This window comes from Python bivittatus, unplaced genomic scaffold (assembly GCF_059951505.1).
Source record: "Python bivittatus isolate LINGU-HERP-01145 unplaced genomic scaffold, Pbiv_v1 ctg000020_np1212, whole genome shotgun sequence".
NCBI lineage: Eukaryota > Metazoa > Chordata > Lepidosauria > Squamata > Pythonidae > Python > Python bivittatus.
This window is the reverse complement of record NW_028277030.1, coordinates 111,761,870-111,789,395: the sequence shown is the minus strand read 5'-3', so window position 1 is coordinate 111,789,395 and position 27,526 is coordinate 111,761,870. Positions and strand designations below refer to the sequence as shown.

The 27,526-nt window shown below is 37.2% G+C and overlaps 1 protein-coding gene across 1 annotated transcript in view; it reads left to right on the top strand.

The window, feature by feature from the left end:
- Window positions 1-228: 228 nt before the first annotated feature.
- The window catches only part of KCTD3 (potassium channel tetramerization domain containing 3), a 45,689-nt gene continuing 18,391 nt past the window's right edge, over window positions 229-27,526 (top strand). The window contains exons 1-10 of the mRNA XM_007420057.4: window positions 229-645; window positions 10,629-10,682; window positions 12,086-12,131; window positions 14,049-14,122; window positions 14,870-14,928; window positions 15,782-15,862; window positions 16,536-16,676; window positions 17,232-17,322; window positions 22,837-23,027; window positions 26,367-26,482. Coding sequence (XP_007420119.2) covers window positions 572-645; window positions 10,629-10,682; window positions 12,086-12,131; window positions 14,049-14,122; window positions 14,870-14,928; window positions 15,782-15,862; window positions 16,536-16,676; window positions 17,232-17,322; window positions 22,837-23,027; window positions 26,367-26,482 — 927 coding nt within the window. The 5' untranslated portion in view covers window positions 229-571. The remainder of the gene's footprint in view (window positions 646-10,628; window positions 10,683-12,085; window positions 12,132-14,048; window positions 14,123-14,869; window positions 14,929-15,781; window positions 15,863-16,535; window positions 16,677-17,231; window positions 17,323-22,836; window positions 23,028-26,366; window positions 26,483-27,526) is intronic.

Sequence of the window (27,526 nt, the reverse complement as noted above, 5' to 3'; positions counted from 1 at the left end):
TGGACACTGGTCTCCGAGGAACTAGCCTGGGCTTCAGCTGAACGTGCAGGCCTGGAAAGGGAAGTCCTCTCACTTCTTCCGTGCAGCTCCTTCCGAACGTTCCTCTCGGGCGAGTTTTGCATATTCCCGCCTTCGATTTGATCTCTCGCGAAGATGCAGCCAACGCTGGTATTTTGTCCCTCGCGGAGTCCCCTCCTCCAGGTGCCGCGCGTTGCTAGGGCTTTTTTTTTTTTTTTTGTCGTACAGAGCCGCCGCCGCACAGAGGTTATCAGCGGTTTCGGCCCAGAGTAGGGTCGGGGGCCGGTGCAGCGGCGGCGGCTCTGGATGCCTGGCCAGAGAGAGAGAGAGATCGACCCTTCAGCTTCTCCTTCCCCTCCTATCCGGCCCCCGACCTGGCAGCCTAAGGCTTGCTGGGGAAGGCTCTACGGCCTCGCTGGACGCTCCATTTTCTCCCCCGGCCCCGCCGCCGCCTCCCTTTCCCACCTCCCTCGACTCTGGGGAGGCGGTTGGAGGAGGCGGCGGCGGCGGCGGCGACAGGCGGTATTCGGGGCAGGAGCTGCTGCTGGGAAAAATGGCGGGGAACGGCGCTAGTTTTGCCGGTGCTGGCAGCGGGGAGATCATCCAGCTCAATGTCGGGGGCACCAGGTGAGCCCGAGCGCGGAATGAGGGGTGGGGTAGGCAGTGGCTTGAGGGGCTCCTGGCGGCTGATAGCGAGAAGGGGGGCGGGTGTTGTGATGGCATTAAGGAGAGATGCCTTCAGTGGAGGCAGGGCCTGGGAAAAGAAGAGATAGCTGTGGAGAAGGCGCTGCTCTACCCGCCCTTCCTCAGACTGATAAAATAGCGAGTATGCTCCTTTAAAGAATAAACGCAAAGGATCTGGTCTATGAGTGAGCCCGAGTTCTGGCTATGGATTTGCCTAGCTTCTTCTAACAATAATATCAAAACTTAAGGAATTATTTGCTTTAAGAATGACAAAGGGGGCCACAAGAGTCTATGATTTGTACCACAGAAGTCTATCCTCATAATTTGTCACTGTTTTTCTATGTGTTACTCCATGAAACCATATCAAATCACAGATTATCTAAGCCATTACAACCTTGGGGCTGACCATTTTTGTGTGCCACCGGGACACCAAAACAAAACAAAAACACCATCACACAAAAACCTGGCTCCAGAGTATGGAATCGCTTGATTTTTTTCACATGGGACCCAGTTGAAACCATTGTCAAATAACAGGCTATGGCCATATGCACAGAAGGAGCCATTTCGGTTACTGTACTGCTCGGATACTTTTTGTGATGTCTTGGTGCAGATATGTGATTCTAAGCCACAATTCCTCATGAATTCTCTTGTTTTTTTACATGGAACCCAACTAAAATCACTATCAAAACATAGATAATATAGGTCTGTGCAGAATGAATCGTTATCAATGTGATCTGTGCTTTGACAAGGATTTCATCCGGCTCTCAGGTAAAAATCAAGAGGATTCATGTCTTGGATCTATATTCCTGTGTCATAACACTACAAGATAAGCCCCTTTTGGGTGGCTCTATCCATGCAGATAGTTGTGATACGCAATTTGGTGGTGGTTTCAGGTGGATATGATGTAAAAATTATCTATATACTGTGAGCCTAAGGCTCATCCAGCTGCTTTTTTAAAAAATTGTATAATGATACCCGTGTTCAAACAGAAACCTCAGAATTGGAGTCTTGATTTTCTCGCAGTTATTGTTTATGTCAGTAACATCAATAGCCAACTTCAGTGCCAAGGAATGCAGTTTGCCCAACTTCAGTGCCAAAAAGTGCAGGATAAAAAATTTGTTAAACTGTGGGAAGATGGGAGAAAGAAGTATCACAATTAAATTATAGTAGATATAAAGAGGGAATTGTACTTCTTGTTGACAAAGGATAATCGGTTTTAATGGCTTCTTCCTAATAGGCATTAAAGATTGTTATCTTAACTATGCTAGGGAGTATGTCAGAGAGCCTTAAGCCTACAGCCTAATTGAGACAGGCTGAGTTGAAATTCTGGGAAGTTCTGCCAAGGTCTTTCCTGTGAGTTTAACATGCGTGAGTACTATACATGATGATTATATTATTCCATTATGGGGTAAGCTACATTATGCAAAGCATAGAAAAAGAGCAAGAAATAGTGACCATGACATGAGGAAATGGAAATATAGATGGATCTAGTTTATACCAGCACCATTCACTAAACCTCATATCCTATTATTATTAATAATTAAATTTGTACACCATCTAACTCCCAATGATTCTGGGCAGTTATCCTTCCAAAGCATCTTTGTTTTCATCATATCCATGCACCCTTCCTCTCAGTTAATTCACTCTTCCTTCATATATTTGTTTTGTAATATGGTTGTTTGTCTTTCTGTCTACATGACCAAACTACCTCAGTGTACTACTTTTGTACTGGTCACTCATTTTTGTATTGAATCCACATTCATTCAGCTTTTGACTTTATGCTTATTTTACCAAACACATTTCTTAAATGACCCACTCCCACTGCATTCAGTTTATTTTTATATGTCTCCTGTGATAATCAACCCTCACTTCCAATAAATAATATATCCACTCTCTTTTCTAGTGGCAGTCCTTCAGCTATTTGAAAATGATCACATTTCCCCTCAGTTGTCTCTTCTGTAGGCTAAATATACCCATCTTTTAACCACTCCTTATAGGGCTTAATTTCCAGATTCCTTACCATCTTGGTAATTTTATTTATTTAATTATTTATATATCAAATTTGTCACCATCCATCTTGTTGAAATGACTCTGGGCAGTTTACAGCAGAGATAACATCAATTAAAATACAATATAAAATCCTCTTCTAAAGTTGTTTCAGTTTATTCCTGTCGTTTTTAATGCTAGCCAGAATTGGACACAATTCCCCAGTAGGGTCCAACCAGGACAGAGTAGAGTGGAAAACCTATTCACTTTATCATATGCTTTCTTTAAATTAACAAACATACAACAAACTTTCTCACATGCATACATTTGTCAGTTATCTACTGAAGAGCAAAAATCTGGACAGCATGCTCCCTCTCAAGAAAAAAAAAATGCATCACCCTTCCTTATACTTTTCTTTTGTACTCTTTTGATCAGAATTTTGCCGAACATCATCCTAGACACATTTAACAAAGTAATCCCTCTGTAGCTTTTGCATCTATTTTCCCTTTTTATTGAGGAATAATAGCATTATTCAAAAAATCAGTCATGGATGCAGTTTTTAACACATATAAGTCACTTATCCTTGAAATGATGTTTGTATATAAATATGCTGGCATACAGAACTTAGCTACACCAGAGGTTTCTTTGACAGAAATTCCTTGGTCAATTTTTGGGAAGCTAGTATGGGGTGGAGGGTTGGGAGGGTAAGAAAGAGAAGAGGTTTAGATAACGAAGTATTCTACAGTTCATGCTGAATAGTATTACACTCAGTACACTCCTGTTTATTTGTAACAGGATATTATATGGTGATTTTATGGTCTTCTGCACAAGCAAAACAAACCATATCACTGGCAGTTGCTGCCCTACTTAAGATTGCTGAGGGATTCAATATCATGATGCTGAAACCTATTGTCAGCACACTTACAGTGGGGCAAAAAAGTATTTAGTCAGCCACCAATTGTGCAAGTTCTCCCACTTAAAAAGATGAGAGAGGCCTGTAATTTTCATCATAGGTATACCTCAACTATGAGAGACAAAATGGGGGAAAAAATCCAGAAAATCACATTGTCTGATTTTTAAAGAATTTATTTGCAAATCATGGTGGAAAATAAGTATTTGGTCACCTACAAACAAGCAAGATGTCTGGCTCTCACAGACCTGTAACTACTTCTTTAAGAGGCTCCTCTGTCCTCCACTCGTTACCTGTATTAATGGCATCTGTTTGACCTTGTTATCAGTATAAAAGACATCTGTCCACAACCTCAAACAGTCACACTCCAAACTCCACTATGGCCAAGACCAAAGAGCTGTTGAAGGACACCAGAAACAAAATTGTAGACCTGCACCAGGCTGGGAAGACTGAATCTGCAATAGGCAAGCAGCTTGGTGTGAAGAAATCAACTGTGGGAGCAATAATTAGAAAATGGAAGACATACAAGACCACTGATAATCTCCCTCGATCTGGTGCTCCATGCAAGATCTCACCCTGTGGGGTCAAAATGATCACAAGAACGGTGAGCAAAAATCCCAGAACCACATGGAGGGACCTAGTGAATGACCTGCAGAGAGCTGGGACCAAAGTAACAAAGGCTACCATCAGTAACACACTACGCCGCCAGGGACTCAAATCCTGCAGTACCAGGTGTGTCCCCCTGCTTAAGCCAGTACATGTCTGGGCCCGTCTGAAGTTTGCTAGAGAGCATTTGGATGATCCAGAAGAGGATTGGGAGAATGTCATATGGTCAGATGAAACCAAAGTAGAACGTTTTGGTCTAAACTCAACTTGTCATGTTTGGAGGAGAGAGAATGCTGAGTTGCATCCAAAGAACACCATACCTACTGTGAAGCATGGGGGTGGAAACATCATGCTTTGGGGCTGTTTTTCTGCAAAGGGACCAGGATGACTGATCTGTGTAAAGGAAAGAATGAATGGGGCCATGTATCGTGAGATTTTGAGTGAACACCTCCTTCCATCAGCAAGGGCATTGAAGATGAAACGTGGCTGGGTCTTTCAGCATGACAATGATCCCAAACACACCACCCGGGCAACGAAGGAGTGGCTTCGTAAGAAGCATTTCAAGGTCCTGGAGTGGCCTAGCCAGTCTCCAGATCTCAACCCCATGAAAAACCTTTGGAGGGAGTTGAAAGTCCGTGTTGCCCAGCGACAGCCCCAAAACATCACTGCTCTAGAGGAGATCTGCATGGAGGAATGGGCCACAATACCAGCAACAATGTGTGAAAACCTTGTGAAGACTTACAGGAAACGTTTGACCTCTGTCATTGCCAACAAAGGATATATAACAAAGTATTGAGATGAACTTTTGATATTGACCAAATACTTATTTTCCACCATGATTTGCAAATAAATTCTTTAAAAATCAGACAATGTGATTTTCTGGATTTTTTTCCCCATTTTGTCTCTCATAGTTGAGGTATACCTATGATGAAAATTACAGGCCTCTCTCATCTTTTTAAGTGGGAGAACTTGCACAATTGGTGGCTGACTAAATACTTTTTTGCCCCACTGTATTTTCCTACAGAAAGCATAATACAATAAGATGCTCATTTCAGATTAGGTAAATTGAAATCTACCCATCTATATGAACAAAAAATAGATAAAATGTATGCAGGTCACAGTTGGGAGCCAAAGAAAATCCCTGAAGACTAGGAATCTGCAGTGATCTAGATTTGAAGGAGAAAAGAAAGGATACAGGGATGCTTGTATAGCATCTGCTGGGAACTCCTTAAGGTGTTATGTAGGATATCAGATCTGTCCCTCTTGAACTTCACAGATAATAACTTTGCTAAGAACTACCCCAGTCTAAGAATGACAATACTTAGTATTACATATATCACCTTCTTTGGATAAATTATATTAGTAATTCTTACAATATAGTTTCATAACATTGGGCAGCATTATATCGCTGTTGGTGGGAAGAAGATGGAATGATTTAAAAAATGGTACATCCAGTTAGCGTAATGAGTGTTTGGCTTAACATTGCTTATTACACAATGCTTTTATTCTGGTCTCCAAATTAGATGCAGAGGCTATAAATTAAAAGAATAGCCTATTTAGATATGATACAAATCTCAAGTAATATAAAGAAGGACAAATAGTGAGTTGCTAACAATTTTATATTTATCATGTGGCTGGTGTATGCATGAATCAGGATGGCTAAAAACACCAGACTCAAAAAATAATTGGTTATAATTCCAGATATAGTTATGTCATAACAAGAAATAAAGACAAACATGTTAAGTGACCTACATTTTCTAAGTACAAGATAACGTAGTTAGAAGAAAGCCTGTAGGACTTTAGCAGATTTATACACAAGGCATTTGTTTAGCTTGATTTAAATTAAAGAAGTTCAAGTAAGAAAGTTTCTCATCTTCTTGTCCTATCTGCAGCCCCACTTTTGTTCACCCCCCCTTTCCCACATTTCTAGAGAGTTTCTAAGTAGATTTGTAGTTGGTGTAAGAGAGGAAGAAGAAAGGATTCAAAATCATATTTGATGCACTTTTAAAAATTTATTTTGCTAACATTAGACTTTCACTACTAATAATAGACATAATTATTCTGAACATTAATTTTGGGGAAAAATATTTAAGTCTTGTTATTTTTGTTTATGAGTAAAAACAAAAGTTAAGTCCTGAACTATCATGGACTAAATCTCTCCATAATTTGATCTCTGATTTATCATTAAAAATGTATTTACATTTTGTAAATGATATAATGATATATTTATATCATTAAAATATATATTTTGTGACACATTTTAGCTGATTAAGTTAATAGATTTCTGTGAAATTTTAGATTTAGTTTCTTGTATTTATAAGTTGCTTGGATAGTACATACTATCTTCAGAGCCTTGCAGAAAGAAGTACCCCTACTTCTTTTACCATGTAAGCATCAAATAAGAAAATAGGTTTGTGTATGTCTCTCTATGTACTTACATGCTGATCACCTAAGTTTTAATATATCAATTTTTTTTCCAGGGCAGGGTTAATTACATAAGATATATTGTTTTTATATATTGCATAGCTAAGTGTAGCTAACAGTGCCCCGTACTTTCCCACATACTGTATCTCTAACCTTTTAAAAACCTATTATATTTTTTCCTTGAGGAAGGGTTGCTTGGGCAAAGAATGAAAATAGTGCTGAAAGTAAGATGAGGTTGAATCTATGGATAACTTGAATTTTCATTGTAGAATTCAAGGTGTCTTTTTTGTTGCCAAGTATTTGTACAAGTTGATAATTCAACAACGGTTGGGTTCACACATCAGCTCCTCATGGCGTAGGGATGGGTTATTTGAGGGACTAACTCTTCCTGATTATATCAGGTCCAGCAGAAGAGGTATGTTGCGGGTCCTGTCTGTGAGGACATCTGACAGGACCCAGGAGGCAAGGCTTTTCTGCTGTGGCACCCACCTTGTGGAATATCATCTTCTCTGAAGTGAGATTGGCCCCATCTCTCCTGATCTTCCAGAAGTCCCTTAAAATTTGGTTGTGTCAACAGGCCTGGGTGTTCCAAAGGAATGGTTATTTGATTAGATGGCTCCATTGCTTATAATTTGATGCTCTCTCTTAGCCTTTTATAATAATATTAATTTTTTGTACTTTTGAATGTTTTAAAAATTGTTTTTATGGTTGTTTTGTATGCTGCCCAGAGTCACTTTGTGTAAATATGATTAAGAAATAAATAAAAATGCTTGTTTGTGACTTGCCTTAAATGTAAATTGTTGCACAAGCTGAAGTCAGGCTAGATTCACACATTAAGTGTTAAGGTTTGACAGTGTGTGAACTCTGCTATTGTGGAAATTTAGCAAAGCACATTTAAATCATTAACTTGGTATAGTATGTCATCCAGACTCACTCTTGCAAGCAAGCAAAATCATAACTTCTTTGACTGATCTTGTATTTGATTTCCCTTTTGCATTTTAAAAAAATGTTTAGAGGCTTGGACAAGGTACAAAATAACCAGGAATAATTCAAGGAACCACAGTCAAACCATGCATGCTTATTTGAACATCAGGTTAAACCATCTCTGCAAACAAGCCTACAACAAATCATGTTTTAATTATAGTCTGTTGCCCTAAAACAAACATGATTTATTCAGTAATGTTGTTTACAAATCATGATAAGCCAGAAAAGCTAACTCAAGTGTGGCTCAGCATAGTGTAGGAGCCAGCCATTGCTATGAGGACTTCTGAAACTTGTCTTCCCTGTTCCAAAATTGTCTTGTGTCATTTGTGAGGTGGCCTAACTTACTTGGTCTGTGAGCAGGTGTAGGTCTGTTGCATGGGTATCTGTTGTGTTGCTAGTTTTAAATCAAAGGACCAGGCATTTAATCTCTGACAAACCTTGTAGGTAGGAATTTTAAATATGAAAGTGGCAACTGAGAGCACCTTGTTCCACTAGTAAAACTATTTACAGATCTTTGAATTTAAACCAAAGCAAAAAACAAAACAAAACCCCTCACTGCAATATTCTTTTATGAGTATTGCTAGGTGAAAAATGGAAATCTATATTATACTCAGTCTGGATGTTCTAGCACCACTTTATTGTATAGTGTAGATGACAAACAACTCAATCAGAATGATGTAACAGTAGTATTTGTTGAAGAAATACTGAAATAACATTTTAGTGGTGCGGTTGTTTTAATTTTGTAAGCCACCCAGAGCCACTTGTGTGAGATGGGCTGCTATATAAATTAGATGGATGGATGGATGGATGGATGGATGGATGGATGGATGGATGGATGGATGTAAGGTTATGGTTACACTAGTGTTGACTAATAGTCCCCAGATGTATTGTCGAAGGCTTTCACGGCCGGCATACGATGGCTGTGTGGCCGTGTTCTGGAAGTTTTGTTTCCTAACGTTTCACCAGCACAGACCGCATGGGAAAACTGATGGAAAAACACAATTTCCAAACAATCTTCAGACCCACCAGAAAAGTACAAGAAGTGCTAAAATCAGCAAAAGACAAAAGGGATCCCCTGACCGCCGCAGGAGTATACTGCATACCATGCAGTTGTGGGCAAGTATACATCGGAACCACAAAACGCAGCATCCATACCAGGATAAAAGAACACGAAAGACACTGCAGACTACAGCAACCAGAAAAATCTGCAGTAGCTGAATATGCTCTCAAGCACACTGGACACAAAATCCTTTTTGAAAACACAGAGATACTGGACAACACCAACAGCCACTATACCAGACTATACCGGGAAGCCATTGAGATTCACAAACACCAGCACAGTTTCAACAAAAAAGAGGAGAGTCTAAAAATCAACAAAACCTGGCTACCAATCCTGAAAAATACAGCCTGCAAATGGTCAATGAACTCAGCTCAACCACCAGGACGTGTGAACAGTTCACACAATGAACTTGCTAATCACCCCCAGCAGCCCCTTGTTAACAATTCAATAGAAGAAAAAACCTGCCTAATCCCCAGGAAGATACACATAGATTCTGACACCAAAACAAGTAGCCACTCAGTAACCCAACCCCCACAATCCCCCCCTTCCCCCCCCAGATCTCTATAAATACCCACAAAAGGGCCCCATCACCCTGGGCACAGAGAGAACTGCTCCTGTCTGTGCTCCTGCACTCTGAAGATGCTGGTCACAGGTGCTGGCGAAACCTTAGGAAACAAAATTTCCAGAACACGGTCACACAGCCCAGAAGACCCACACCAGCCAATAGTCCCCAGAGTTGAATTTTTAAATTGAAAGTGTGCATTTTCTCTACAAAGAAAAAAGCATATGAACTTGCAGCAGAAGAAAGAATTTGAACCTTAATCTGTTGTGAGTACTAATAGGGTATAATTGGCCTTTTAATTATGACTGTTTTATACAGTAAAATTTGCTATTTAGTTACTGTTACCTGAACAGAATATACTCTGTGAATGTGAGATGCAGGAAGACAAAGGCTTGGTGAACTTATTATGGTTGTGTCCTTTCATTGAATTCACACTGGCACTTCTCACCAATCTGACAAGTTGTGATAGTACAAAATATTAATATTTTTGTGTGTTCCATAAAAATCCCTTTATTTCAGATTATTGGTTATGCTGATTTGGATTTATGGAAATTGTAATCCATAATATCTGGAGGGCAACAGTTTGCCTTTACTGCTTTTGAAAAGTATACATATGAGAAAGTTACGCTACTTCAAAACAATGTATGTAACAGTTTTAAACATGACCTCCTGCTTATTGTGAGGGTGGGGTGGGGAATTTATTTCTTCAGTGTCTTAAATTTGTTAGTAACTTTTCATAGATTTAGAAAACAAAACACACCAGTCCTCAACACTATATATGTTCCATATGTCGTGTGTGTGTGTGTATTCTTTAAAATTGAAGACACGTACTTAAAGTCATTTACATCACTGGAAAAGATGAAAAGTGTGTAACATCACTATCTTTCATCCTGCCACTTTCTGTAGCTGTTTGGTCACCCCTGAAAATAAATAATATGGAATGCATTTCTCAGGACATAAATGCTCCCCACTCCTGCTTTGAGGCAAACTTTGTCAATCAAGATTCAAACAATTAAGCTCAAGCAAGTAGCTTGTACTAACCCAATATAATCTTTCCTTTTCCTTTGAAGAGTTGATCTATATGCTGTAATCAAAACTTCCTTTATCTCCTTTTCAAAAGCAGTTTTCTATAGAGCATGAGTTGATGTTTGAAGAAAACCAAGAATAAAACTAGAATAGCATTGTTCTTGGTATCCCAAGGGCATTCAAGCCTTATGACCATGTTTGACTTCTGGAAAACTTGGAGAGTAGAGGTAATTAGTTGTATAATAAATGGCAAAATTATCTCTACACTAGGTCAGGTGTTAACACATTTGTATTTACTACTGAAAGCACATTTAATTTTGTTTGATTGAACCTGTAGATCTACTTGACTTTTCATCTGTCTTTTCTAGGTTCAGTACTTCACGACAAACACTAATGTGGATTCCTGACTCCTTTTTTTCCAGGTATTTTGTCACAATTATGTCATTTTTAGTTGAAAGTAGCCTCAATGAGACTTACTCCCTGTTAAATGAGAAACCCTAGTAGATTATGTCATTTGCTTTGGGTTTTTGTTTTTGTCTACATTGGGACATTTTTTATTATTGAATTTTGTTTTGTAGTGAAAAATCTCAAGCAACCTGGTTCCCCTTCTGATTGTGCCCTTTATAGTAAGAAACGAGTAAATATTTTGAGGTACTCTTTTGTGGACTATGTAAAATGCAAATATTTTATGTCTTATCTCCCTGCAATGAAATTTTTAACTGCATTCTGATACTTTATCTTAAGATCCATGATGAAATTATGCACCTTCTTATAGTTTGAAATCTTACTTGGCTACTTTTTATTCATAAGATGGAACTTGTATGAGTAAAACAATGGCTAGAAATACAGCTGCCTTTCTGTTTCCCCCTCTTCAGCCATCTTCAGATGTTTTCACTATCTTCCTGAGGTTCATTTTGCCTTCATATTAGAATGCCTGAGGGCTCAGCCTCTTATCCTCATAATATGCTGACTGGAACCATCCACTCAGAAATGAGTGGAACCACTTTAGAACAGTGCTTTCAACCCCTTACCCTTGCAGACCAATAGAAAGCATACCTTTGATGATGACATTGAAGGCTGCCAAGAGATCCAGCAGGCCTAATGGGGTTGTGCTTCCTCTGTCTAGATCCCATTGCCGGTCCCAATGAGTTTCTGTCCCATGCTCAGATGTGAACATTGAAAAGGGTTCACATTTCTTCTTCCAGAGCCCTTTGTAATTACCACTCCATCACCTTCTCCACAACCTACCTTAAAAAGTTGGAGACTGGGTAGTAGTTACCAGGTTTTAGCTAGATCCTAGCTCAGCCTCCTAAGGAAGGGGTGCACCAGGGCCCTCTTAAGGGTTTTTATCAAACATGCTCTTTGCTGTAAAGAGTGAATGGTAGAAGGAGAGGACAATCTGAAAAAGGATTCTTTATTTCTTCTTAATTCTTTCCTAACCCCACCCTTGTATAATCATTATTGCAGAAATATGAACTATAAAGATATTACCCTCTTGAAAAATGTAGCTCCATCATGACTTGAGTTATTGAAACCTGAACACAGTCTTTGTGTGTATCTGTGCGTATGCAAGGATTTATAATGATGGACTTTCCCATACACAGAAAAGCTTACTCAACTACCTTTTCTACTGTGCAACCCTCTTCATTCTTTGTAAATTTGTTTTGGTTGGTACTTGGGAATGATATGGATGAAATTATGGTAGTCAGAAATCACTTTCTCCCTTATGTAAACTAACTTGCAGCTCATGACATTTATTTGGTTTGCTTGTCTTCTTTCTATCTCTTATTCAAATTAGATTGTAATTTAGATTTGTTGATTTCAGTTTGCTAAGTGGAAGAATTTCAACACTGAAAGATGAAACTGGTGCTGTGAGTATTCTGCCTTTAAATTGTATTAGAATGTGAAAATTGATTCCTGTTTTAGATTTATCTGGTAAAACCGTTGGATTCAGAACAAATTATGCAAGCTTATCTGAATAAATGCAAACATCCTATAACTGTAAATCAATATAAAGTAATATATGATGTTGACTTGCAATAGTAAATCAATATAAAGCAATGTATGATGTTGACTTTCAATAATGCTTCAGAGGGATAGTTTGAATCATGTATTTGGAGTGGGACCTATTACTGAAACAGCTTGTTTTAAATCAGAACACATTCTAGCAACCATTTGACAAGCTCAAGAATTAATAGAAGGAATTGAATAAAAGAAAACTCATTCAGCCACTAGAAAAGAGTTTGATCCTGTCACTTCATTTTCAACAGTGTTTTATTAAACTAATGGTATACCATTAAAGCCCTTTTAGGTTGTTTGTCTATAAGCCTGCATGATCTATCAAGCAGATTGCTTGTATGCAGAATCTGTTGTACAATTCACATTGGAAAAGTACCTGTTGGGTGAAACCAGAACTTTTTTATTGGGACTTATGGATAGCCAATTAGAAAAGACTCATGGAAGTTTGGTTTTGTATATAGTAACTGCAGCAAGATTGTTACGTGCACAACAGTGGAGAAACACTGAAATACCCACAATGGAAGATTTCATTATGAAGATGGCAGAATTTGCAGAAATGGCAAAATTGATCTGTTTCATCAGGGATAAAACAATAAGAACTTTTATTAAAGACTTGAAACCTTTTATGGACTTTTTGGAAAAAAATGAAATGGTGATTTCTGGATTTGCTGATTAAAAAGGGTTGAATATGGGATAGAAGAGAATGGTGTAATATAAATGTAAATAGGAGGAGGGATAATAAGTTTGTAACTGCTATAAAGAAGATTGGAAGTTGCTTCTTTAATTATCTTTTTTCTTTTTATATCTGTACTGTTTCTTGCACTTTTTCTTTTATCTTTTTCTTAACTTTCCTTTATATATTTTCAAGTTTATTTTTTACTTATGTAAAAATCTTTAATAAAATTATATATTTTTATTAATCATATATATATATATATATATATATATATATATATCTTTATATATATTTTATATTTTTAATATAAATTAATTTATATTCATTTATAATAATTTAATATATATATGTCTTTTAAAATATATATATTTTAAAAGATATATATATAAGGAAAAGTGTTCGAGAAATGGACTTTGGGTTTGTAATATAATTTAATAGTATTACTTGAATAATTGGTATTGATAACACCTCTAGTTTGAAGGTAGGGTCTGCTCCCTTTCTTGTTGGGGAAAATTTAAGGGACCAAGTGTCATCTGAATAAGTTGTTGGAAATTTATAATAAGGTAAACACAAGCTCTTTAATTTTAATCTAATCGGTTAATAGTTTGTATTTAATTATTGTAATAGAGTGTCGTGCCTTGAAGACTTTTAAGCTGAAAAGCTAGATAAACTGTTTTAAAGGGGAAAACATAAGTCTCCTTCAGGGCAAGTTTCCTCAGCGCCTGGTAACTCAGTGGATATATCCCAGCAGCGATCTTAGCAACAGCAGCACAGTGGTTTGCTATTGTCACCTTCTGGGATGTTTCTTCAGTTCTAGGACAGCCTACAACCCTGGCATTCTTTAGTAGTCTCTAGTACAAGTGTTAAGCAGGTCTAACCTTGCTTGGCTTCTGAGCCCAGATACAGTCTGGGCTCAGGTGCTGCAGCTGATGAAATTAAGTCTCATCAGCTTTAACCACAAATTTAAATGCATGTTTAAGCTTCACCCTGTGAAATAAATGTGACTTAAGCATGCATAATTATGACAGGATTGCTTTCTTGTTCTAAAATATCCATGCAAGCAGATAAATCAGCTGTCACTTCTTTTTTGTAGATATTTATTGATAGAGATCCTGCAGCATTTGCACCAATTTTAAATTTTCTTCGAACAAAGGAATTAGATTTGAGGTAAGTTAGATTTTTGTATCAAAACTGTTCAGGAGGAAAGTAATTAAAACAGTGTTAAGATCACTTAAAATTAGTTTTAAAAGTTTGGTACTTCTGGGTGTTATAATACTATCTCCTGGGGTTCCACAGAGATTCTATTTTCCCAAATTGTGTTCAGAATTTATAAGGGGCCACTGGGTTTTAGCAGATATTTTTAATTCTTAAACCTTTTAAAAAGGCTTAATCTATCCATGCTTAAATCCTTAATTCTCCATATATTTTATACCTGTACAGCCTCTACCAGAAATTCTGAGATCTAATCTAGAAACAGAAATCTCAGAATGGGCCACTCTATAATATTTAAAACTGTATCCAGAGAAGTTCCAGCTCGGAGTATCCCTGTAACCCTAAGAAAAGCCAAACAAGCCTTTATCTTGTGTTTCTATCCTGACTCACCTTCATATACCAATTCCACTTTATATTTCCTGGCTCTGAGTTTTTGGATTGGATCCTTAGCACAAGCCACAGCAATGAGCTACACAAATTTATTTTTTAAGAATGGACTTTGCAGTTAATGAATTAGTTTCAATTAATATCCTTCTGATTTTAATCTCTTTTGTTATAGCTTTACAATAGCATATATTTATGTAGGTTGTTAGGTTTAAGTATATTGTTGTTACATGAAACTAACACTTAATATTAATTCATGTGCTGGAAAAATACATTTTATTTCCAAATAGTATTTATTCTGTTTACTTTGTTTTGCAGAGGAGTAAGTATTAATGTGCTCAGACATGAAGCAGAATTTTATGGAATCACACCTTTAGGTAAATATATGTATTTGAATTATCCACTAGACTGAACTTGGCAACTGGTTTAATTATCTTTTTAATGAATGATAGGAAATCAGAATGGCAATGAATCATATACATAATTGAAATCTATATATTAAATAGTACTGAGATAAAAGTAGCCAGCCAAGGATTTTTTACTGAAAAGTGTGGAGATAACTGAGCAAAATCTGTTCCATTTCTTGGTCAGCTTTGAACTGCAGCAACAGAACTCATCATTTCATTTCCAGAAGCCATTTGTAAGAAATGATGCATCGTCATAGGATAGCTGCCAGCAGTAACCTTCTTCCCCAAAGTCCCATTTTTTCCCCTCTGCTTTGATTTTCATCCTCAAGAGAGGAGTGTATGCTAGGCCATGCAATGGCATTTTGGGTTTACTGCTGTCTTCCAAGAGATGTGCTTAGTTCTTCATAAATATAATCCATATATATATGGCTTTCTTGATCTACCAGATAATTCACCAGAATTTATTTCTGCAGATTTCTTTTCTTTTGCTGTCTGGGCTTATAACCTTTTTTGTCTGATATGTTAATACTGTAGAGCACATTGAGACACTTGAAGACTAAAAGAAATAAAATACATTTTTTAAAAATAAATATACGCAGTATTCTAGAGTCTGAAAAATTGCCAGACTCTTCATGCCCAAAGTTTTGAGAAATGGGGGATATGAATTCATCCCTGAAATAAACTTAGATGTGTTTTAAGTTGATTGTTTACATTTTTCAAGGATAGTATAACACATCCACTTGCTTTCTTGCAAAAAAATCTTAAGAGATAGAAACTGTTTTGAAGTAACCTGTTTTATTGTGTGTGCATTATTGCCTTTCAGTAAGAAGATTGCTTTTATGTGAAGAACTTGAGCGTTCCTCTTGTGGCAGCGTACTCTTTCATGGATATCTCCCACCTCCAGGTACTTCTGTATGTTTCAGCTCAGGCTTTTCAACTGTTGAGATTTTGCAGCTATTTTAAAAGAATCATATCAGAGTTTGCCTCTGTGACTTCCATATTTAATAGATGATCGTGTCCACCTTTCATATCAGGATCTTATTAGAATCCTTTTATAAATTATTTTGCCTCATTTGTATTAGTTCAATACATATTTTCCAGTGTCCTAGTAATGCCAACAATACCTTTAATGGATTACTTGGTTTGATTATTTGTTTGTCTGATGACATTATAAGGTCAGGAGTGGTATACCTTATCCACCTTCATCTCTTCCTCTTTTTCATATTAAAGAGTTATTTAGTCTTTAGTTCTGGAGCAGTGTCGTTTGTACAAATCATTGTGGCCCCCTCTGTGGAATACATCTGCATACAATGTCCTTTGGAATTTGGGCAACCATGTGAGTTATTAATTGTAATATATTATTTTAGGGCTGGTGAGTTGGCTTACTTTATATTTTCCATTTGCACTGAGACTCCCATGCTGTTTTAGAAGAGCCCCTGATATCCACAGAATTCCCCACAGAAGATTTGGGGAAACTGTTACTTTCTAGTAAAGGTTCTTTTACTTACACCTTAACAATTAGTCATAACAATGAGGAACAGTAATACTGAATTAGAGAAATATCCTTTTTCTCTTAGGCATTCCAAGTCGAAAGATCAGTGGTTCTGCAGGAGTATCTACTGATGTTAGAGTACCTCAGAATTGCTCTGAAGGTGAGGTGCAAGGAGGGAGTTTGCAGCCTTCACTAACTGGTACTGGTGAAGATACAGTTAAGCTAGGTGAGAGAAATTTAGAATCTTATTATAAGTGCACATGATTCTTGCATTCATATGTTTGTGGTTGAAAACTAGAGTGTAGGGCTATGCAAAACCTTTCTTTGTCTTAATTTGATTCTTCAGTATTGTCATTGAGTAACATTGTGAACATAGAAATTAGGCTTTCAGTTGCTACTGATTTTTAAAGACTACTTTTTAAAAAAATTACACATAAAAAAAACTGAATGAATGGCCAGTGAAGCACATACCTTTAACTTTGAGGACAATTTGCATTCAAAAAGTAAGGAGCTGTACATTCACAGTTAATAAATGGAAAGTGTTGCATGCTTTCACATCCACCTTGGTAGCATTAAAAGCTAGATTTGCGTCCATGACATTGAATTTCAAGACACTGTGTTTTGTTCTAATATTCAATTTTGTACTTGCATAATCAGATTGTGGGATTTCAGAATATACAGTGCCATTGATATGTGACATAGTAGCAACTCTTCATTTAAAAAATGATCATTGATACCTTTATTTTATCTTTTCTGCTTGTTTTGCCTTTTTTTAAAACAGGGTTTCCTGTGGATCCACGAAAAGTTTTAATAGTGGCTGGCCATCACAACTGGATTGTAGCTGCATATGCCCATTTTGCAGTTTGTTATAGGTAATGACAAGTTAGTAACGCTATTATTTGTTTTACTTTCAGTTTTTAATATCTGCACCATTTTACAGAATATTCATTAAATGCAAGGTGATAGAGGTTTTTTTAGGTGAACACAAGCTCATGATATTTAATGGTCTTAAATTCATCATGGGAAATTTTCAGCATGCTGTTCCTTCATAATTATATTGTGAAACTTGGTATTTTCCATGGATGAGACATGTTGCCCAGTATTAAGCCACTTTATTTAAAATAAGTTTTTTTTTTCTCTGAAATAGACAGAATCAGGCAGTGGAGGAAATTAACTCTCCTCATTCATGTTTTCTGACAGAGAAATCCATGTGTCTAATATATTTGTTGCTTCCAATTGTCTTACTAGAAACTTAATGAATCTGAAAAGCTTGGAATACATATAGATTATTCTTTAGTACATGTGATGTCAGAAATAGTATACTAGGCTAAATTAGAGATTGTTAATAAAATATATTTTTATAAGTTGCTTTAATTGTTGATGCACATTAGTATGAACTTCTAAATAAAAAGCTCTGGTTTGTACATTAAAAAAGAATATTGTACTACTATGCTACTATCTACCAAGTTTGGTACAATAAGGAGCTTATCAAAACTAATAGATAATATTGCTAAATCATAGAATCATAGAGTTGAAAAAGGCAATTTAGGCATATTCAGCTCAGTGCAGGAATCCAAGTTAAAGCCTCCACTCAAACACATCCAATACAGAGGAACCTACCATTCTAAGTAATTAGTTCCTGTAGTGATCTCCTATTACTGTCCCTGCATTTGGCTAATTAGTATAAGAGTTACTCTAAAAGGATACTGAGGATAATGTGCTTTGGTATATACCAGTTCTGATACAAACATGGGCATGATTGAGGGAGTGAGTGAGTGAGTGAGTGAGTGAGTGACTGACTGACTGACTGACTGACTGACTGACTGACTATGTGCCATCAAGTCAGCATTGATTCTTAGCAAACCACAGATAGATTTTCTCCATGACAATCTGTCTCTAATCTGGTCCTTCAGGTCTTCCAATGGTGCACCTGTTGCCATGGTAATAGAGTCCATCCACCATAGTAAACTGGTATTCATATAGCAAGAAAGTGCTGTTCCATGTGTTTGGTAAACACTGTTTGTAGAGTTTGTCATTTTAAATCATTCAACCTTAAATGATCAGTATTTTGATTTGATGTATGATTCAAAGCAGAAATTTGACTTCACTGCTAAGATACTTACAAAAACCTGAAAAGCAGTTAGGATCTCTTAATAATGCCATTTTTCATTCCTCGAATTAAGTTGTGCTGTTCTTAGGATTATAATAGCAATATGACTATAATAGCTGTAATAGCAATACAGCTGTCATGTCCGACTCTTCGTGACCCCATGAACCATATTGCTCTAGGCCTTCCTGTCCTTTACTGCCTCCCAGAGTTTGCTCATTTTCATGTTGATTGTTTCAGTGATGCTATCTAACCATCTCATCCTCCGCCATCCCCTTCTTCTTTTGCCTTCCATCTTTCCCAGCATCAGGGTCTTTTCCAAAGAGTCCTCTCTTCACATTAGGTGGCCAAAGTATCTGAGCTTGAGCTTCAGTATCAATCCTTCCAATGAGCAGTCAGATGTCCTTTAGGATTGACTGGGTGGACCTTCTAGCAGTCCAAGGGACTCCTAAGAGTCTTCTCCAGCACCACAATTCAAAGGCATCAATTCTTTGGCGCTCAGCCTTCCTTATGGTCCAACTCTCATAGGCATATATTGCTACTGGAAAATCCATAGCTTTGATTATGCGGAGCTTTGTCGGCAAGGTGGTGTCTCTGCTTTTTAATATGCTGTCTAGGTTTGCCATAGCTTTCCTCCCAAGGAGCAAGCGTCTTTTAATTTCATGGCTGCATTCTCTGTCTGCAGTGATCTTGGAGCCCAAATAAATAAGGTCTGTTACTGCTTCCATTTCTGCCCCTTCTATTGGCCAGGAATTGATGGGTCCAGATGCCATGATCGTAGTTTTTTTAATGTTGAGTTTCAAGCCAGCTTTTGCGCTCTCTTTTTTCACCCTCATCAAGAGGCTCTTTAGTTCTTCTTCACTTTCTGCCATTAGGGTGGTATCGTCTGCATATTTGAGATTGCAGAGAGAAATATCAACAATCTTAATTCCGGCTTGTGATTCTTCCAGACCGGCGTTTCTCATGATGTACTCTGCATATAAGTTAAATAAGCAGGGTGACAGTATAGTCTTGTCATACTCCTTTCCTATTTTGAACCAATCGGTTGTTCCATGACCAGTTCTAACTGTTGCTTCTTGGCCCACATACAGATTTCTCAAGAGGCAGGTAAGGTGCTCTGGTACCCCCATCTCTTTAAGAATTTGCCATTTTGATCCACACAATCAAAGGCTTCTGCATAGTCAATGAAGCAGAAGTAGATGTTTTTCTGGAACTCTTATGCTTTCTCCATGATCCAGCAAATGTTGGCAATTTTTAGTAGTAGTAGTAGTAGTAGTAATAATCTTTATTGTCATTGTACTTCTCGTACAACGAAATTAAATGCCACCCCAGTGCAGCTTTAAAAATATAAAAACCATAGAACACATAAAACACATAAAACACACCTTCACATTCCATTCACCATTGCACAACCCCTGATGCTGCGTTAATATTGCACTATACAGTAGAGTTCAGTATAGTTACAGCTCTGAAATAAAAACTATTCTTCAGCCTGTTTGTCCTTGTTTTTATTATCCTGTACCGTCTGCCAGGTGGTAATAGTTCAAAAAAAGAATGTCCCGGGTGGGATGGATCCTTAAGAATGTTTTGAGCTTTCTTAAGGCAGCAGGAACTATAAAGTTCTTCCAAAGAGGGGAGAGGGCAACCAGTGATCCTCTGGGCAGTGGTGGTAACCCTCTGGAGCGCTTTCCTATCTGCCACTGTGCAGTTAGCAAACCATACACAGGTGGTAGTAGGTTAAAATGCTCTCTATAGTACAGTGGTAGAAGGTCGCCAGCAGTTTTTCATTCAGTTGTTGTTTCCTGAGAAGTCTCAGGTAGTATAATCTCTGCTGGGCCCTCTTAACCAAGGCTGCAATATGAGCGCCCCAGGTCAGGTCCTCCTTTATGGTAACATCCAGAAACTTAAAACTGGCCACCCGCTCCACTTGGTCTCCATTGATAACCAGGGGCTGGACATCTAATCTATTCCTTCTATCGTCCACTATAAGCTCCTTGGTCTTATTGATATTAAGGGCCAAATTATTGTCTCCACACCACGAAAGCAGCCGGTCCACCTCATCCCGGTAGGCAGACTCATCTCCTTCGGAGATAAGCCCCACCACTGTTGTATCATCTGCAGATTTAATGATAATATTGCTGAAGTGAGTGGGGGTACAGTCATATGTATAAAGAGTGTAAAGTAAGGGACTCAACACGCAGCCCTGTGGTGAACCAGTGTTGAGAGTAAGAGCTGAGGAGATATAATTGCCTAATCTAACCGTCTGGGAATGGCCAGACAGGAAGTCCAAAATCCAAGAACAGATTGAATATGGAAGCCCAAGATCCATAAGTTTAGACACCAGTCTATGCGGAAGGATTGTATTGAATGCAGAACTAAAGTCTACAAAAAGCATCCTCACATAGGTCCCCTGCTATTCCAGATGAGTCAGAGCAGTGTGGAGAGTGATGGCTATAGCGTCCTCTGTGGATCTATTCTATATGCAAACTGATGTTTATCAAATGTATGCGGAAGGCAGGAAATGATGTGCAATTTGATTTCTAGTTCCTCTGCCTCTTTGAAACCCAGCTTGTACATCGGTAGTTCTTGGTTCACATACTGCTGAAGCCTAGCTTGTAGGATTTTGAGCATAGCCTTGCTAGCATGTGAAATGAGCACAATTGTGTGGTAGTTTGAGCATTCTTTGGCATTGTCCTTCTTTGGAATTGGAATATAAGCTGACCTTTTCCAATCCCGTGGCCACTGTTGAGTTTTCCAAACTTGTTGGCATACCTGAATTTACATGTTTAACAAAGAATAAATCTCTACTTGAGCTGTGCAGAACTTTTGGAATGCTGGCCATTTCAGTCTTTAAATGGGCTGTTTTGACCTCATTGAAATACTCTGATGCTGGTCCAATTTTACTGTTTTGACATCAGATAATTTCTTGCAAGATTTGGAACAACCCATTTCAGACTCAAATCATTTTGCACACCTTAAGTATGCTCCAGAATATATATTCCTCTACAGGGGTTAATACAAATTACGGTAACATGATGCTTTTGTAAAAATGAAATAGCTATTATTTTCCTGAGCTCAATATGAAATTATTCTAAGGATTTCCAAGGTTTATAGTATGTGGCTCCAGTATGATTTACATTATCTCCAAGGGACCAGGGAGATCGCAATGGCTCCCTTACTGTGGCTAATTTCATCCTCTCTTGTCTGTGTGTTTTTTATAGTTTTTAATAATGAATGTTTTTATATATTTTTTGGTTTTTTAAATGAAATGTTGTATCCTCCCAGAGTCACTTTTTTGTGAGATTGGGCTATCAAATTTGATAAACAAGCAAACAAACAAATTACTGGTTTGCATGCAGTCAAGCTCCTAACTAATATGGTCACATCTTAGTAGAAAGATGGGATGTAAGTCAAACAAATAATACAAAATTAGGATTGTCATTATGTGGAGTGTTGCAGTGAGCTGATTTTGTTAGCTTTATGTGCACTGTCACTTGACTCTTCTTTTCCTTAAATAACTCTTAGTAGCCATTATGCTGAGCTGCAGTAGCATAAAGAGATTAGGTAATAAGGCCTGTTTTATCAGTTAATCTGAAGAACACTTGCTGTTTTGTTTCTCTGTTTTCTTTACAGTTTCCTTGTTCAATTTAATAACTCTTACATAATTTTAAGAAATACACATTTGGCCTTTCTTATATTTTTCCTCCTTTTCCATCCATCTTTTTGTGTATTAGATTGAAAATGTGAAGGTAGGCACTTTCTCATTCTTAATTTGGAAGAATTAGTCCCTGGGAAGTGTTAGGTATTGGAAGATAAATAATTATATATTCAATTTCTTTTTGTGATTCTAGAAATTGAACTGATTTTGTTATTTTATGTGCTTATTTGAGAAAATAACATAGGTGTTTCTTTTGGAGTATCAGAGAAAACGTTCTGTTTTACTCTATTCTGAAATGTGTCTTTTAAATGAATCCTGAATTAAGGATTTATTGTAAGTCCTTATTTATGACAGCATGTATTTATATTTTAACTTGCAGATATTAATTGTAAGCTTCTTTAAGTATTTTAACCTGTCTGTAGCATTTATATTTTATCTTGTAGATATTAATTGTCAACTTCTTTAAGTATTTTAACTTGTCTGTAGCATATAGGATTGAGTTAGAATGTTTCCAACCATTTTTCTGGTCTCTGGTGGTTGGACAACTCATTTGTACTGAAGTTCAGGTATACCTTAGAAGGCCAACCTAAAGAAACATCTGTTCATATATCTTTTTCCTAGAATTAAAGAGTCTTCTGGATGGCAACAAGTTTTTACAAGTCCGTACTTAGACTGGACTATTGAACGTGTAGCTCTGAATGCAAAGGTTGTTGGTGGTCCACATGGTGACAAAGATAAAATGGTGGCTGTGGCATCTGAAAGCAGTATCATCTTATGGAGCATCCAGGATGGTGGTAGTGGTAGTGAAATAGGTGAGCATGTATTGTATTTCAATTGTTTATATATACTGGTATTTTAATGTGGGATCTGCTATGCTTTCTTTTCGTAGATTGAATTGGAGGGACTTAGAGTAAACTTTTTTTTTCTTTTCAGGAAGGTATACATAACTGAAAGATTATTTCCTAATATCTTGATTGATTGATTGATTGATTGATTGAATGATTATGTGCCATCGAGTCATTTTTGGCTCTTACCTATTAGCAACTCTTTGCTTGTGTCTGAAGTATGATCATTTGAACCTGGTCATTTGTGCCTTGAGTGAGAACTCGGGGTTGATTTGTTCAGTGATCCATTGGTTTGTTTTCTTGGCTGTCCACAGTATTCTCAGGAGTCTTCTCCAACACCAGTGTTCAAAAGCATCAATAATCTTCTTATCCTGCTTCTTCAAAGTCCAACTTTCGCTTCTGTGTGCTGAATCTTACTTGTTTTTATATGTCTACTCTTATTTTATTATCTCTGGATGTCATGTTATTTTAAATTACAATCAATCTAGGACAGGATTGGCGTTTCCTACCTCTTAAAATATAATGGCTCTTTCCAACAGAATATCTGTAGGTATAGGTCGGAGAGGAATAGAAACCTCTTGCTTCAAATAAGAAGACAAGTGAATCTATACGCACATGGATTGAGACTGTGATATTGCTGGGCGTGTGGAGTAGAATCATGCTAAATGAATCATTGGCAAGGAAATGAGATTTAGAGCACATGCAGGGTGGGAATGTAACACCTGTCTATAACACCCAAAGCAGCCACCCCCCTTTCCCAGAACTACAGCTGTGGAGGACAATTGTTCAATCCTAAGAAAAAGATGGAGCTGCTATGAGGAGTTGCAGACAAGTGCTACATTCACACTCATGCATGCTCTAAATCACCTTTTAAAGATCTGATCCAAAGTGCTGAACAGCCCTTCGATATTTGATCATAGTTGAATCCAGAGAATGCTCTATCAAGATTACATTCAGACTCCCACCTATCTATTCACTGAAAACTAAATTATTCTTTAAAAGTGTCAATTTACTAGTTTTGAGTTTGTTAAATGACTTTACAAAATCAATTATATTTACTCCATTAATAGAGTAAATGGAACATCGTGCATATGTATTAATTATGTAACTGTGTATGTGTATGCACACTCTCACAGTAATAATGATTGATTGATTGCATTTGTAGTTTTTATAGTGAGTCTTTATACATTTATAGTTTTTACAGGAGAGTCTTCTTTTTGGGACAATGTTATAGGCCCATTTTCTTGCAATGTTAGCAGCCCTGCCTTGGGATAGAGAAATAGTGTTCTGTAAAAACAAAACAAAACAGAAAAACAATTTTTTGTTACATATACTCTTCAGAAATTGACAACACCATCTATGGAATATTATAAAGCCTGGCATCTCCTGAAAGCTGTTTTTCCCTTCACTATTACTTACATAATAAGCTACTAGTAGATTGCTGCTGTAAGCAATATTTTACAGAAACATCCCCTTAAGACAAGCATCTGTCATTACTTTTACCATCGTCTTCCCTCTGGATGGCCATTATGACTGTTGAGCTTAAGTAGGAGTGACACTTTAAATTCCTTCAGAGTATTCATGCTGTCTTCCTTGATTTCCCTGAACTCCATCTTTCTCCAGAGTAATCAGTTCTAGTTGTTTCTCTCCTTTTTATTATTGCCTGCTTTTATATGTGCTGCTGTAAATAGAGTAAACCTCAGAAAAGATCATATGGCCTGAAAAATGTTTTGGCATTTACCATTATTTGGTATTTATTTATTATTTCTACTCGAACAGACTCTGTTTGTACAGTCTGGCAACTCTGGGTGGCTCACACAATATAAGTATTTTAATCTATTTTAAGAGAGACTTTTAAAGAGAGACTATTTTAAGAAAGAAGTCTTTTAGACTTCTTCTCTACAGTCTAAAACCATAGAGGCTGCTGTCCTTTATTTTAAAGTAATACATTGTTAACTTCATAAAGCTTAATAATAGAAATGTTTTTAAAAGGGTTTCTGTATAGATTTTGATAGAAAATATATTTAAATTTAAGATTATCCAGGGTGAGATTAAATAATTATTAAATATATTGCTAAAAATCAAAGTAAAAATTAGTGTACTATATTTTGTTAGGTCATCTCTGAGAAGATAAACTTGGAAAAGCAGAAAGTATTTTCAGTTTTGATGAACGGCAACTATCTTGTTTGCCTTTATATTAAGTGTTAATTATAAAGTAATTAACCACAACAGTATATATCACAAATCCAAAAATAGTACAATTGACTGCTTTTGATAACTTCAGCTTACATGTATTTAAAACAATTTATAATATAATATTAAGGTAAATCTGAAAAGTGATGCTTTTTGTTGCATTAGCCTTTATATTTAATCTATGAAAAATGTTAATTTTTGAAATAAAGCCAGGGTATCAATTTTGGAAAAACTAGCACATGATTTTCATTATAAAAATGATGGTAGAATGTTCAGTTGGCTATGTCTCAGGGTAGCTATTGGCATATAAAGAGTTAATACTGCTTATTTACTTGTTTCTTCGTTTACTTCTATAGGCACCCACTGGTACATAACCCTGGGTGTGCTTGATTGCTTGCTGTTAGAAATGCAAGCAAGCAATTTGGCAATTCTCAGTGATATAAATATTTGAATATAAGTTCCTTTATATTTTAATTTGAATTCTTTTTAGTAGGGCCTGGCTATTTGAGGAGCCACCTCTCTTCAAATGTTTCTGCCCATCTGGTGAGGTCAGACAGACTGGCACACTTTGAGTCCCATCGATTAAACAGTGTTGAAAAAAGCATGCCTTTTCTCTCATGGCAACTGCCCTGTGGAATGATTTCTCCCACCTCCAGAGATCTGGATGGCTCCCACCTTAACAATTTTCCAGAAATGATTAAAAATCATTTTTTTGTGTAAACCGCCCAGAGTAGTTCAACAAGATGGGCAGTGACAAATTAGACAGACAGACAGACAGACAGACAGACAGACACATACATACATACATACATACATACCTGGTGGTTCTCCCAGGCCTTGGGATAGGATAGCTATCCTATTCCAATTCTGTATATGTGGCTGATATGGCCTCAGTTGAAACATAGTTATGGCTATGTACCAAGCCATAAGTATTTTACATCAACCAGTCTATAATTAAATAATATATATTATAACAGAGCAATAATTACTAATGATATTTTTATACTTTTCAAAAACATTTGTAATTGTAGATTGTATTTTTTTAACATAATATTTAATAGGCTCTTTTGGTGCTTTTAACATTTATCCGTGTGTGTTATTGTCTCCTCGTAGGAGTATTTAGTCTTGGAGTCCCAGTAGATGCTCTTTTCTTCATTGGTAACCAGTTGGTAGCCACAAGTCATACAGGAAAAGTGGGAGTATGGAATGCTGTGACTCAACATTGGCAGGTATATATGAAACAGAATTGCTTACACCTACACATTATTAGTATGCAAAAAAGGACATCAACTTTTTATCAGTGTATTGTTCATTTTTAATATACTTTACTGTTGCTGAAATACCTCCAGTGTTTGATTTTCACTTAATAATTGAAATAGATTTATCATTTAGCTAGCAAGAGTTGTAATCATTTTATTATTTTGCAGTAAAATTAATTCTGTATAACAGAAAATATGCTTGCCAAAGATGGAGCTGACTCCTTTTATTTTTTAAGCTGGAAAGCAGGGTTTAAGACTTCTTCCTGTTCTGTAGAAGGAACCTCTCCTTTCAGTCTTCAATGCTTTCTTCTAGAGAAAAACAGCAGCTTTTCTCTTGGCTCCAACTTGAGGGACAAATACCAAACATACGTAAATAAGAAGGAGAAGGAAGTCTGGGGAAGAGAGCAAGAGGTAATGCAAATTATGCCTGTGCTAGTAATCAAGGGCTAATTGGCATGCTGAAGACAAACTGCAGCCAAGAGGCAGCGTGATAGCTGAATATCAGAACCCAGGAGCACTCAGTCTTAAGCAGTTGTGCATCCTTGCAGATGGGCTGATCCAAGAGGCAGAAGAGCTTCTAGAGACAGTGGTGCAGAGCGGAGGAGTCAAGCAATGCTGGCAGCAAGCATCTCTGCAATGTGACCAACCCCCCCCCCCCCTAGCTTTATTGTTTCTTTAATGGCCCTTTTCCTGATGGAGTAGGTGTCAGGTGGTGGCACTCATGTGAAAAATGAAAAAGGAGAAGGAAGAGATATCCAAGTAAGTCCAAGAAAGTGGCTAATTATGTATCTGAAACCCCTGGCTCTTGCAAATAGAAGTGTTCTGTAAGTGGCTGGAAGTAAAACCATAGTTGGAGGCTGGACCAGCCAACAATTTCACCTATCAAAAAGGGAGAGATTCAGGGGATGCTGCTATAGTATCCTCCCAGATGCATGGCAACTCTTCTTGAGCTGTTTGATCTCATTGCAGGGGTGATTGAGACTGTTCTAGATGATTTCAACCTTCCCTCTTTGG